At 47.8% G+C, this 14,846-nt stretch overlaps 1 protein-coding gene across 2 annotated transcripts in view; it reads right to left on the bottom strand.

The window, feature by feature from the left end:
* HSPD1 (heat shock protein family D (Hsp60) member 1) overlaps positions 1-14,846 on the bottom strand; it is a 282,968-nt gene that overhangs the window by 207,295 nt on the left and 60,827 nt on the right. For both annotated transcript variants that reach the window (XM_075317799.1, XM_075317798.1), the window contains exon 3: positions 7,511-7,763. In XM_075317799.1, coding sequence (XP_075173914.1) covers positions 7,511-7,763 — 253 coding nt within the window. The remainder of the gene's footprint in view (positions 1-7,510; positions 7,764-14,846) is intronic.

The raw sequence follows: 14,846 nt of genomic DNA, 5'->3' as shown, positions 1-14,846 counted from the left end.
GAATGTCCCTCACCCAACGGTCTTTGACCTGTGACAGCCATATGCCGCCAAAGCGGGAGAGCCTCCCACCGACCGAGGATGCGGATAGAGGAGACTGAGAGTCATGAGGAAGCCGTCTTGGTAACGGTTCTTCCTGCTGTCTTTTTTGGGCGTGACTGAGTCCGCCAAGAATCTGAGCCTCTCTGATCCTTTTGAGTCCTTTTGGACGAGGAGAATTGGGACCTGCCTGAGCCTCGAAAGGACCGAAAACCAGACTGACCCCTCCTTTGTTGGGGCTTGTTTTGTCTGTGTTGAGGTAAGGATGAGTCCTTACCCTTGGAGTGTTTAATGATTTCATCCAAACGCTCCCCAAACAATCGGTCACGAGAAAAAGGCAAACTGGTTAAGCACTTCTTGGAAGCAGAATCTGCCTTCCATTCTCTCAACCACAGGGCTCTGCGCAAAACCACGGAGTTGGCTGACTCCACCGCCGTACGGCTCGTAGAGTCCAGGACAGCATTAATCGCGTAAGACGCGAATGCAGACATTTGAGAGGTCAATGGTGCCACCTGCGGAGCAGATGTACGTGTGACCGTGTCGACTTGTATAAGCCCAGCTGAAATAGCTTGGAGTGCCCATACGGCTGCGAAAGCTGGCGCCAACGACGCTCCAATAGCTTCATAGATGGATTTCAGCCAGAGCTCCATCTGCCTGTCAGTGGCATCTTTAAGTGCCGCTCCATCTTCTACTGCAACTAAAGATCTAGCTGCAAGCCTGGAGATTGGAGGGTCCACCTTGGGACACTGGGTCCAACCCTTGACCACGTCAGGGGGAAAAGGATAGCGTGTATCTTTAAGTCGTTTAGAAAACCGCTTCTCAGGATAAGCGTGGTGTTTCTGGATTGCATCTCTAAAGTCAGCGTGGTCCAGAAAAGTGCTTAATTTACGCTTGGGATATCTGAAATGGAATTTCTCATGCTGTGAAGCTGCCTCCTCCGCAGGAGGAGCTGGCGGAGAAATATCTAACATCTTATTGATGGACGCTATAAGATCATTCACTATTGCGTCACCATCCGGTGTATCCAGATTGAGAGCGGTCCCAGGATCAGAATCCTGATCAGTTACATCCGCCTCATCACCCATAGATTCGTCCCGCTGGGATCCTGACCAGTGAGACGAAGTTGAGGGCCCCTCATAACGAGCCCGCTTAGGTTGTCTGGGACTGTCGTCCGAGTCAGAATCGTCACCCTGGGGTGCATGTGACACCCCCGGAGCTTGGAAGTGTTCCAGCTGAGGGGGACCAGGGAGCAATGATGCAACAGTGTCCATGGTCTGAGTTACTGGTCTAGACTGCAATGTTTCAAGAATCTTTGACATGGTCATAGACAATCTGTCAGCAAAAGCTGCAAACTCCGTTCCTGTCACCTGGACAGTAGAGCAGCCCCACATGCGGTACAGGCAGCATATAATGTCTGTGCCTTGGCACCCTTGCGTTTTGCGGACGACATGCTGTTGCCTCCTTGTAATCTAGGAGGGTATATAGCCGAGAATCACCAGCGACCGTACAGTACAAAGTATTTGCAAACACAAAATACTCAGTATACAAACGGCACAAGTGGGGGTGAGCCCTTGAGGGCTGCTTACCGCCCGCTGAACAGCGGGTATGAGGCCGTAGAATCCCGTGTCTGGGTCTCCCAGTCTCCCCTCTGCAGCTCAGCGTGCAGGCAGGAATGGCTGCCGGCGTTCTGTGAAGAGGGGCGGACCGTGGGCGTGCCACAAACAAAAGTGCGGGAAACTGCGTCCTACTGTGCCTGGTGTGAGGGCTGGAGTATGTAAAAAAGACTCCAGCCCTCCGCGCTGATGCTCTGTACAGCGTCCCGCCCTCCTCCTGACTGGCAGGTGCGGAGGCGGGAACGAACGAACTAGGCCGCAAAAGCCGGGGACTGTAGTAATAAGCGCGGCCGTGATATATGCACGGTCAGCGCGGAAGTCCCCGGCGCACCACAAGTCCCAGCCGCGTCGCAGTCCCAGCGGCCGGCGCGACCGTTCCCCTTGAGTCTACCCACTCAGCTAAGCTGAAGTGAGGAAATGGCACAAGCGCAGCAGCGCTGTTGTCCCCGGCGCACTAACACACCCAGCAATGCTGCGGTGTGCGCGCGTATGCTCGGGGACACAGAGTACCTTGACGGAGCAGGGCCATGTCCCTGACGATACTCAGCTCCATATCCAGCGGCTTCTCCAGGGGCTGCGGATGGAGCACGGTCTCAGTGCCTGGAGACCGGTAAAATCCCACTTCGCCCAGAGCCCTAATGGGGATGGGGAAGGAATCAGCATGTGGGCTCCAGCCTCCGTACCCGCAATGGGTACCTCAACCTTAACAAGCACCACCGACAGAAAGTGGGGTGAGAAGGGAGCATGCTGGGGGCCCTCTTTTCTTCCATCCGACATAGTCAGCAGCTGCTGCTGACTAAACAGTGGAGCTATGTGTGCGTGTCTGACCTCCTTCGCACAAAGCAAAAAACTGAGGGACCCGTGCTCCCACGGGGGGGTGTATAGCCAGAAGGGGAGGGGCCTTACACTTTTAAGTGTAGTACTTTGTGCGGCCTCCGGAGGCAGTAGCTATACACCCAATTGTCTGGGTCTCCCAATTAGGAGCGAAAAAGAAATATATTTTATGTTCTAAACAGCTTGATTAGGGCATCAAAAGAATTATTAAAAGCCAGATGTTACCATTTTAGTATAGTAAATTTATCACAAACATGACTCATGTATGGGAGAGTCAAAGTCGTGGGCGGAATCAGTAAAATTGCGGAGTCGCAGGTTTGGCTTACTGACTCCACAGTCGTGATTTTGATAATGACTGATCATGACTGGATCTAAATGAGCAGCTGGCAACTCTGAGATGCATTAGCAATATGGAAAGGAGTTTGCTGCTCACTGAGCAGCAGCTTGCTGGGTCAGATGTGGGGGAGGATCGTAGTAGGGAGCGGCAGGACGGTGAGGTAGGTAGCTGGGTGACAGTTAGAAAGGGGGGTAAAGGGAAAAGTGCTAGGAAGGCTAGTCCTGAACTGACACACCCCAATAGGTTTGCAAACTTGGCAGATGAGGGGGATGTAATTACAGGGGTAGCATTGCTGCAGCAAGGCATGACCTCTGAACGCCAGAGGAGTGTCTGCTCCAGTAAGGGGGGGAATAGGAGTGCAGGGCAGGCAAGACAGGTACTGGTAGTGGGGGACTCAATTATTAGGGGGACAGATAGGGCAATCTGTCACAAAGACAGGGATCGCCGAACAGTGTGTTGTCTTCCTGGCGCTCGAGTTCGGCACATCGCTGATCGGGTTGACAGATTACTGGGAGGGGCTGGGGAGGACCCAGCGGTCATTGTACACATTGGCACAAATGACAAAGTTAGAGGTAGGTGGAAGGTCCTTAAAGATGATTTCAGGGAATTAGGTTGTAAGCTTAAAGCATGGACCTCAAAGGTGGTATTTTCGGAAATACTACCTGTGCCACGAGCCACACTAGAGAGGCAAAGGGAGATCAGGGAGGTTAACAGGTGGCTCAGGAATTGGTGTAGGAAAGAGGGTTTTGGGTTCCTGGAGAATTGGGCCGACTTTTCAGTTGGCTACAGATTCTATGCTAGGGATGGGCTGCATCTTAATGGGGAAGGTGCAGCTCTGCTGGGGCAGAAAATGGCTAGAAGGTTGGAGGAGTGTTTAAACTAGGAATGGGGGGCGAGGGTATTCACTTTATAGAAGGGGAATGTAGTGCAGATAGTGACCAGGGCACAAGTAATGAAATTGGGGGTGGTACGGGGGGAAGGGTTAGGACAGTTAATACAGTAAGCAGGAATACAGGTACAGAGTCATACGTAACGTGCATGTACACTAATGCCCGAAGCCTCACAAATAAGGTGGAGGAATTAGAATTAATATTGTTGGAAGAAAATTATGATATAGTGGGGATATCAGAGACATGGCTGGATGAGAGCTATGACTGGGCTGTTAATTTACAGGGTTATAGCCTATTCAGGAATGACCGTACAAATAAGCGAGGGGGAGGTGTGTGTCTATATGTAAAATCATCCTTAAAACCCATCCTGCGTGACAACATATGTGAGGGTACTGAGAATGTAGAGTCCCTATGGGTGGAGATAAGGGGGGGGAGAATGAATAATAAAATACTGATAGGGGTGTGTTATAAGACGCCGAATATTATGGAAGAGGTAGAGAATCTCCTCATAAAGCAAATTGATAAAGCAGCGAGTCTCGGAGAGGTAATTATTATGGGGGACTTTAACTATCCTGATATAAATTGGGGAACAGAAACTTGCAGTTCCAGCAAAGGAAATAGATTTTTGATAACAATGAAAGATAATTACCTTTCACAAATGGTACAGGACCCCACAAGAGGGGGAGCACTACTAGACCTTGTACTAACCAATAGGCCAGACCGCATATCAAATATACAAGTTGGGGGTTACTTGGGGAATAGTGATCACAAAATAATAAGTTTTCATGTATTCTTTAGTAAGATGTCTAGTAGAGGGGCTACAAGGACACTAAACTTCAGGAAAGCAAATTTTAAACGGTTGAGAGATGATCTTAGTGCAATAAACTGGGATGATGTACTAAGTAATAAAAGTACACAAAGCAAATGGGAGACTTTTATGAGCATCCTGAATAGGGCTTGTGCAGAAAATATACCCTATGGGAACAAACATGCTAGAAATAGGAGGAAACCCCTATGGCTAAATAGAGCTGTAAGGGAAGCAATAAAAGAAAAACAGAAAGCCTTAAAAGAATTAAAGAGGGTAGGTAGTGATGAGGCATTATATAATTATAGAAAATTAAATAAAATATGTAAAAAGCAAATTAAGTTAGCTAAGTTTGAGACAGAGAGACTCATTGCGAGAGAAAGTAAAAATAATCCTAAAATATTCTTTAACTACATAAACAGTAAAAAACTGAAAAGCGATAGTGTTGGCCCCCTTAAAAATAGTCTTGGTGAAATGGTGGAAGGGGATGAGGGTAAAGCCAACCTGCTGAATGACTTTTTTTCTACGGTTTTTATACAAGAAAATGCCATGGCAGATGACATGACCAGTGATACTATAAATTCACACTTGAATATTACCTGCTTAACCCAGCAGGAAGTACGCCGCCGCCTCGAAATCACTAAGGTTGACAAATCTCCGGGCCCGGATGGCATACACCCCAGAGTACTACAGGAATTGAGTTCTGTGATAGATAGACCATTATTTTTAATCTTCTCAGATTCCTTAATAACAGGGTCGGTACCGCAGGACTGGCGCATAGCAAATGTGGTGCCAATATTCAAAAAGGGGACAAAAACTGAGCCGGGAAATTATAGGCCGGTAAGTTTAACCTCTACGGTTGGTAAAATCCTTGAGGGTTTCTTGAGAGATGCTATATTGGAGTATCTCAAGAAAAATAACCTTATGACAGAGTATCAACATGGGTTTATGAGGGATCGATCCTGTCAAACTAATTTGATCAGCTTCTATGAAGAGGTAAGTTCAAGTCTGGACCAGGGAAATGCAGTGGATGTTGTGTATATGGACTTTTCAAAAGCTTTTGATACGGTGCCACACAAAAGGTTGGTACATAAAATGAGAATAATGGGGATAGGGGAAAATATGTGTAACTGGGTTAAAAACTGGCTAAGTGATAGGAAACAAAGGGTGGTTATTAATGGTACGTACTCGGACTGGGTCTCAGTTCATAGTGGGGTACCACAGGGGTCAGTATTGGGCCCACTTCTTTTCAACATATTTATAAATGACCTTGTTGGGGGCATGCGGAGTAGAATTTCAATATTTGCAGATGATACTAAACTCTGCAGGGTAATCAATACAGAGGAGGATAATTTTATATTACAGGGAGATTTATGTAAATTGGAGGATTGGGCTGAGAAGTGGCAATTGAAGTTTAATGTAGATAAATGTAAGGTCATGCACTTGGGTAGAGGAAATAACATTTATGATTATGTACTTAATCGTAGAACACTGGGTAAAACAGACACAGAAAAAGACTTGGGTGTATTGGTGGATGGTAAACTTCACTTTAGTGGACAGTGTCAGGCAGCTTCTGCCAGGGCTAATAAAATAATGGGATGTATTAAAAGAGGTATAAGTGTTCATGAAAAAAATATAGTTCTACCTCTGTACAAGTCACTAGTGCGACCACACTTAGAATACTGTGTACAATTCTGGTCACCGATATATAAGAAGGACATAGCTGAACTGGAGAGGGTGCAGAGAAGAGCCACCAAGATTATTAGAGGAATGGGTGGGCTGCAATACCAAGACAGGTTATTAAACTTGGGGTTATTTAGTTTGGAAAAACGAAGGCTTAGGGGGGATCTAATCACAATGTATAAATATATGAGGGGACAGTACAGAGACCTTTCCAAAGATCTTTTTACACCAAGGCCTGCGACTGGAACACGGGGGCATCCACTACGTCTTGAGGAAAGAAGGTTTAATCATAATCACAGACGAGGATTCTTTACTGTACGAGCAGTGAGACTATGGAACTCTCTGCCACATGATGTTGTAATGAGTGATTCACTACTAACATTTAAGCAGAGCCTGGACGCCTTTCTTGAAAAATGTAATATTACCAGTTATGTATATTAGATTTTATGACAGGGTATTGATCCAGGGAACTAGTCTGATTGCCGGATGTAGAGTCAGGAAGGAAATTTTTTCCCCATTGGAACTTGTTTGCCACATTGGGGGTTTTTTTGCCTTCCTCTGGATCAACATGTTAGGCTACAGGTTGAACTAGATGGACTTAGAGTCTCCCTTCAACCTTAAAAACTATGATACTATGATACTATGAATTCTGGCAGAGAAAGTAGCAGATTTGTCTGATAAGATATATTACAAGTTGCTTATTTTCATGTGTACTATTCATATAATAAAAAATAAAACGGTTAGGCTATGTGCCCACGTTGCGTATTTGCATGCAGTTACGCTGCGTATTGCACTGCAGCGTAACTGCATGCGTCCTGCGTCTCCTGCACAATCTATGAAGATTGTGTATAATCCATGTACACGTTGCATTTTAGAACGCAGCGATTTGCATGCTGCCAAATCGCTGCGTTCTAAAATACAACATGTCACTTTTTTCGTGCGCTTTGCATGCTGTCTCCATTTTGTCTATAGTGAGAGGCAGCATCCAGACAGCACGAATTCTGCAGTACAATGTGTCTCAGAACACAGCTTTTCGGCTGCGTTCTGAAACGCACATGCAGTGACTTTATGCTGCGGTGTAGAACTCACTCACGTGGGCACATAGGCTTACTCGTTAAAAAAGAAGTAGGATAATATGCTGAAATATGTATACGAGATATAGATTTTATATATATATATATATATATATATATATATATATATATATATATATATATATATATATATATATATATATATATATAAAATTTATTTTTTTTTTTTCTCTAACACATCACAATAAAGGCCATGACTATTAGCAAAAAATACCTACCCCTTCTAATTTCCACTGGATTTGCACCTTTGCTGATTTTTTCAAATCCTTCTTTGGCAAAAGCCCTGGCAAGGACAGTGGCTGTCGTTGTTCCATCGCCAGCTTCTTCATTAGTGTTATTAGCTACATCTTGAACCAGTTTAGCCCCAATATTTTTGTACTTGTCTTTTAAATCAATAGCTTTTGCAACAGTGACACCATCTTTTGTTACTTTTGGACTTCCCCAACTCTGTTCAATGATAACAGTTCTTCCCTAGGGAGAGGAGAAAAAAAAAAAAAAAAAAAGTGTAAAATGAACTTTCGAGTAATTTTTTTAGAATAAGCGGTCACCTATGCACATTGGGAATAACACCATGTCTTCCCATTTTCTGGCTGGGGTCCTAGTTTTTAATTATCCCTGAAATATTATTTAACATGAATGAATGGATTTTTTTTGCTCCTTTGAGTACCGTATTTTTCGGACAATAAGACGCACCGGAATATATAAGACGCACCCTGGTTTTAGAGGAGGAAAATAGGAAAATAAAACTTTAAGCAAAAAATTGTGGTCATGTCACACTGTTATGGGGCAAGGATCTGCTGCTGACACTGTTATGGGGGTAATGTCCCCAAATTCTCTACTAAGGTACCCCATCCTGGTAATGATCCTCCTGCCTTGTATATGATCCTGCTATAAACCCCCATCCTGCTCATATTCCCCCATCCATCCTGCTCATACAGCCCCATCCATCCTGCTCATATTCCCCCATCCATCCTGCTCATATTCCCCCATCCATCCTGCTCATATACCCCCCCATCCATCCTGCTCATATACCCCCCATCCATCCTGCTCATATACCCCCCATCCATCCTGCTCATATACCCCCCATCCATCCTGCTCATATACCCCCCATCCATCCTGCTCATATACTCCCATCCTGCTATATGCCCCCATCGTGCTCATATACCATCCTGGTATATGGCCTGTATCCTATAGCACAGAGGGAAAAAAAAAAAAAAAAAACAGTTTATACTCACCTGTTCCTCACTCCCTGCAGCTCTGATCATCTTCCTCTCTGTGCCGCTGACCTGTGTGTGTGGAGCCGTTCCCCTGCAGCATCGCAATGTCTTCCTGTCTGTGCCGATCAGCACAGATCAGCTGACCGGCACAGACAGGAAGACATCGCGTGCTGCAGGGGGACTGCTCCACACACGGGGACGGGTGAGTACACTGATTCACTGCACCCCGCGCTGATGACGCGCGGGGGGCAGTGAATACAGCCGCACATGATCACCCCTGGCAATTACAGCCTGGAGTTATCATGCGGACCGGCTCTTTACTATGCGCGCGTCCCAGCTCGTCCTCCCGCCCACCTGTCAGTGTCGGCTTCTGCGCTGAGAAATGGGCGTGCATTTGTAATGAGCGGGCCCACGTGGTCACAGCAGGCTGCTACAGCCTGCTCGTGCCCCCGATGACCCGCTCCACCCTCATTCCCGGCCGCAGTCCCATAGTCAGACCATAAGACGCACTCCCAACTTTCCCCCAACATTTGGGGGGAAAAAAGTGCATCTTATGGTGCGAAAAATACGGTATGTGTGCACGCTGCAGAACTTGTCACTAGGTGCATTTTTGTGTGTGCAGAAAAACGCACCAAAAACCACATGCATTTTTGGTGTGAGTTTGTTAAATCATTGCCTGGAAAGGCTAAAAAAAAAAAAAAAAAAAAAAAAAAAAATGCACAAACAATTGACACATGCTGCAGATTTTTTTCTGCATTGAAAACTGCAGAGGAAAAGCAGCAACGTGTCCACAGTACAGGTGCATCTCAAATTAGAATACCATCAAAAACAGTTATTACAAACAGTGATCTATTTCCAGTGTTTATTTCTGTTGATTATGGCTTACAGCCAATGAAAACCCAAAAGTCATTATCTCAGAAAATTAGAATATTGTATAAGACCAACTAAAAAAACCTGGATTTTAAACTCAAATGTTGGCCTACTGAAAAGTCTATACAATAAATGCCCTCAATACTTGGTAGTGACGCCTTTTGCATAAGTTACTGCCTCAATGTGGCGTGTCATGGAGGCGATCAGCCTGTGGCACTGCTGAGATGTTATGGAAGCCCAGGTTGCTTTGATAGCAGCCTTCAGCTCGTCTGCATTGCTGCATTTAGTGTCTCATCTTCCTCTTGACAATACCACATAGATTCTCTATGGGGTTTAGGTCAGGAGAGTTTGCTGGCCAATAAAGCACAGTGATACTGTGCTATTAAACCAGGTTTTGGTACTTTGGCAGTGTGGACAGGTGCCAAGTCCTGCTGGAAAATGAAATTTCCATCTACAAAAAGCTTGTCGGCAGAGGGAAGTATGAAGTGTTCTAAAATGTCCAGGTAGACGGCTGCTCTGACACCAGCAGATGACATGGCTCCCAAAACACCGATTGTGGAAGCTTCACACTAGACCTCAAGCATCTTTGATTGTGTGCCTTTCCACTCTTCCTCCAGACTCTGGGACCTTCATTTCCAAATGAAATGCAAAATTCACTTCCATTTGAAAACACCTTGGACCACTAAGCAAAAGTCCAGTTCTTTTTCTCCTTGGCCCAGGTAAGATGCTTCTGGTCTTGTCTACTGGTCATGAGTGGCTTGTCACAAGGAATACGACAGTTGTAGCCCATGTCCTGGGCACGTCTGTGTGTGGTGGCTCTTTAAGCACTGACTCCAACAGCAGTCCACTCCATGTGAATGCCCACCAAATTTTTTAATGGCCTTTTTTTAAACAATCCTATCAAGGATGTGGTTATCCTGATCGTTTGTGTACCTTTTTCTACCACTTTTCCCTTCCACTCAACTTTCCATTAATATGCTTGGCTACAACACTCTGATCAGCTTTAGCAATGATCTTTTGTGGATTACCCTCCTTGTGAAGTGTGTCAATGACTGCCTTCTGGACATCTGTCAAGTCAGCAGTCTTCCCCTATGATTGTGTTTCCTAATTAATCAGACTAAGGAACCATTTTAAAATCGCTTAGGAAGCCTTTGTAGGTGTTTTGTGGTAACTATTCTAATTTTCTGAGATGACTTGGGTTTCATTGGCTGTAAGCCATAATCATCAACATTATCAGAAATAAACACTTAGAATAAATCCCTTTCGGCACTTCCAGAGGATGAAGAGGATGTCGAAGCAAGTTTGTTTTTACTCCAAAAGGCAAAAAATTGTTACATTAGATTACAGAAAATGGACAAAGACAACGTGTGTCAGCTAACAAAACCTTCATCAGGTATGGTATGCATTGCTGAGGTTTAGAAGAAGGGAATTTTGTTTACTTACCGTAAATTCCTTTTCTTCTAGCTCCAATTGGGAGACCCAGACAATTGGGTGTATAGCTTCTGCCTACGGAGGCCACACAAAGTATTACACTTTAAAAAGTGTAACCCCTCCCCTCTGCCTATACACCCTCCCGTGCATCACGGGCTCCTCAGTTTTGGTGCAAAAGCAGGAAGGAGGAAACTTATAAATTGGTCTAAGGTAAATTCAATCCGAAGGATGTTAGGAGAACTGAAACCATGAACCAAAAGAACAATTCAACATGAACAACATGTGTACACAAAAGAACAACAGCCCAAAGGGAACAGGGGCGGGTGCTGGGTCTCCCAATAGGAGCTAGAAGAAAAGGAATTTACGGTAAGTAAACAAAATTCCCTTCTTTGTCGCTCCATTGGGAGACCCAGACAATTGGGACGTCCAAAAGCAGTCCCTGGGTGGGTAAAAGAATACCTCGATAAAAAGAGCCGAAAAACGGCCCCCCTTACAGGTGGGCAACCGCCGCCTGAAGGACTCGCCTACCTTGGCTGGCATCTGCCGAAGCATAGGCATGCACCTGATAGTGTTTCGTGAAAGTGTGCAGACTAGACCAGGTTAGCCGCCTGACACCTGCTGAGCCGTAGCCCGGTGCCGCAATGCCCAGGATGCACCCACGGCTCTGGTAGAATGGGCTTTCAGCCCTGAAGGAATCGGAAGCCCAGAAGAACGGTAGGCTTCAAGAATCGGTTCCTTGATCCACCGAGCCAAGGTTGACTTGGAAGCCTGCGACCCCTTACGCTAGCCAGCGACAAGGACGAAGAGCGCAACAGAACGGCGCAGGGGCGCCGTGCGAGACACGTTAGATCTCGTGAGAGCACTCCGGCTCTACAAGTGCAAATCCTTTTCACATTGGTGAACTGGATGAGGGCAAAAAGAAGGTAAGGAGATATCCTGATTGAGATGAAAAGAGGATACCACCTTAGGGAGAAATTCCGGGACCGGACGCAGAACCACCTTATCCTGGTGAAACACCAGGAAGCGGGCTTTGCATGACAGCGCTGCTAGCTCAGACACTCTCCGAAGTGATGTGACTGCCACTAGGAAGGCCACCTTCTGCGAAAGACGTGATAGAGAGACATCCCGCAGCGGCTCGAAAGGTGGTTTCTGAAGAGCCGTTAGCACCCTGTTAAGATCCCAGGGTTCCAGCGGACGCTTGTAAGGTGGGACTATGTGGCAAACTCCCTGCAGGAACGTGCGGACCTGCGTAAGCCTGGCTAGATGCTTTTGAAAAAACACGGAAAGCGCCGATACTTGTCCCTTGAGAGAGCATAGAGACAAACCCTTGTCCATTCCGGATTGAAGGAAAGAAAGAAAAGTGGGTAAGGCAAACGGCCAGGGGGTAAAACCCCGATCAGAGCACCAGGATAAGAAGATCCTCCACGTCCTGTGGTAGATCTTGGCGGACGTTGGTTTCCTGGCCTGTCTCATAGTGGCAATGACCTCTTGAGATAACCCTGAGGACGCTAGGAGCCAGGACTCAATGGCCACACAGTCAGGTTGAGGGCCGCAGAATTCAGATGGAAAAATGGCCCTTGAGACAGCAAGTCTGGTCGGTCTGGGAGTGCCCACGGTTGACCCACCGTGAGGTGCCACAGATCCGGGTACCACGACCTCCTCGGCCAGTCTGGAGCGACGAGGATAGCACGGCGGCAGTCGGACCTGATCTTGCGTAACACTCTGGGCAGCAGTGCCAGAGGAGGAAATACATAAGGCAGTCGAAACTGCGACCAATCCTGAACTAATGTGTCTGCCGCCAGAGCTCTGTGATCTTGAGACCGTGCCATGAATGCCGGGACTTTGTTGTTGTGCCGAGACGCCATGAGGTCGACGTCCGGCGTTCCCCAGCGGCAACAGATCTCTTGAAACACGTCCGGGTGAAGAGCCCATTCCCCTGCGTCCATGCCCTGGCGACTGAGAAAGTCTGCTTCCCAGTTTTCTACGCCCGGGATGTGAACTGCGGAGATGGTGGAGGCTGTGGCCTCCGCCCACAGCAGAATCCGCCGAACTTCTTGGAAGGCTTGACGACTGCGTGTGCCGCCCTGGTGGTTGATGTACGCGACCGCCGTGGCGTTGTCCGACTGTATGCGGATCTGCCTGCCCTCCAGCCACCGATGGAACGCCTTTAGGGCTAGATACACTGCCCTTATCTCCAGAACATTGATCTGAAGGGAGGACTCTGTCGGAGTCCAGGTTCCCTGAGCCCTGTGGTGGAGAAAGACCGCTCCCCACCCTGACAGACTCGCGTCCGTCGTGACCACAGCCCAGGATGGGGGCAGGAAGGATTTTCCCTTCAACAAAGAAGTGGAAGAAGCCACCACTGAAGAGAGGTTTTGGCTGCCAGTGAAAGAGAGACGTTCCTGTCTAGGGACGTCGACCTCCTGTCCCATTTGCGGAGAATGTCCCATTGAAGTGGACGCAGATGAAACTGCGCAAAGGGAACTGCCTCCATTGCTGCCACCATCTTTCCTAGGAAGTGCATGAGGCGCCTCAAGGGGTGTGACTGGGCCCGAAGAAGAGAGTGCACCCCTGTCTGCAGCGAACGCTGTTTGTCCAGCGGAAGCTTGACTATCGCTGAGAGAGTATGAAACTCCATCTCGAGGTAAGTCAGTGATTGAGTCGGTGTCAATTTTGACTTTGGGAAATTGATGATCCACCCGAACCTCTGGAGAGTCTCCAGAGCAATGGTCAGGCTGTGTTGACATGCCACCCGGGAGGGTGCCTTGACTAGGAGATCGTCTAAGTAAGGGATCACCGACTGGCCCTGAGAGTGTAGGACCGCCACCACGGATGCCATGACCTTGGTGAAGACCCGTGGGGCTGTCGCCAGGCCGAAAGGCAGTGCCACAAACTGAAGGTGTTCGTCCCCGATGGCGAAACGCAGGAAGCGTTGATGCTCTGGTGCAATCGGCACATGGAGATAAGCATCCCTGATGTCGATTGATGCTAGGAAGTCTCCTTGGGACATCGAAGCGATGACAGAGCGGAGAGATTCCATCCGAAACCGTCTGGTTCTCACGTGTCTGTTGAGCAGTTTGAGGTCCAGAACGGGACGGAATGATCCGTCCTTTTTTGGCACCACGAACAAGTTGGAGTAAAAACCGCGACCACGTTCTTGAAGGGGAACGGGGATCACAACTCCTTCTGTCTTCAGGGTGTTCACCGCCTGAAAAAGTGCCTCGGCTCGCTCGGGGGGCGGAGATGTTCTGAAGAAACGAGTCGGGGGACGAGAGCTGAGCTCTATCCTGTAACCGTGAGACAGAATGTCTCTCACCCATCGGTCTTGGACATGTGGCCACCAGGCGTCGCAAAAGCGGGAGAGCCTGCCACCGACCGAGGATGCGGTTTGGGGAGGCCGAAAGTCATGAGGCCGCCTTGGAGACGGTTCCTCCGGCGGTCTTTGGAGGACGTGACTTAGACCGCCATGCATAAGAGTTCCTCTGGCCCTTCTCTAGCCTGTTGGACGTGGAGGATTGGGACCTGGCTGAGGGCCGAAAGGACCGAAACCTCGATTGAATTTTTCGTTGCCAAGGTCTGTTTGGTTTGGACTGGGGTAAGGACGAGTCCTTTCCCTTGGATTGTTTACTAATTTCATCCAATCGCTCGCCAAACAAACGGTCGCCAGAAAATGGCAAACCGGTTAAGAACTTTTTGGAAGCAGAGTCTGCCTTCCATTCGCGTAGCCACATGGCCCTGCGGACTGCCACCGAATTGGCGGACGCTACCGCTGTACGGCTCGCAGAGTCCAGGACGGCATTCATGGCGTAGGATGAAAATACCGACGCCTGCGAAGTCAAAGACGCAACTTGCGGAGCAGAGGTACGTGTGACCGCATTAATCTCAGACAGACAAGCTGAGATAGCTTGGAGTGCCCACACGGCTGCAAAGGCCGGGGCAAAAGACGCGCCTATGGCTTCATAGATGGATTTCATCAGGAGCTCTATCTGCCTGTCAGTGGCATCCTTGAGCGATGAACCATCTGCCACTGATACTA

This window comes from Anomaloglossus baeobatrachus, chromosome 7, assembly GCF_048569485.1.
Source record: "Anomaloglossus baeobatrachus isolate aAnoBae1 chromosome 7, aAnoBae1.hap1, whole genome shotgun sequence".
Lineage (NCBI taxonomy): Eukaryota > Metazoa > Chordata > Amphibia > Anura > Aromobatidae > Anomaloglossus > Anomaloglossus baeobatrachus.
Note: the sequence above shows the minus strand (reverse complement) of the source record. Positions and strands in the feature narration are given on the sequence as shown.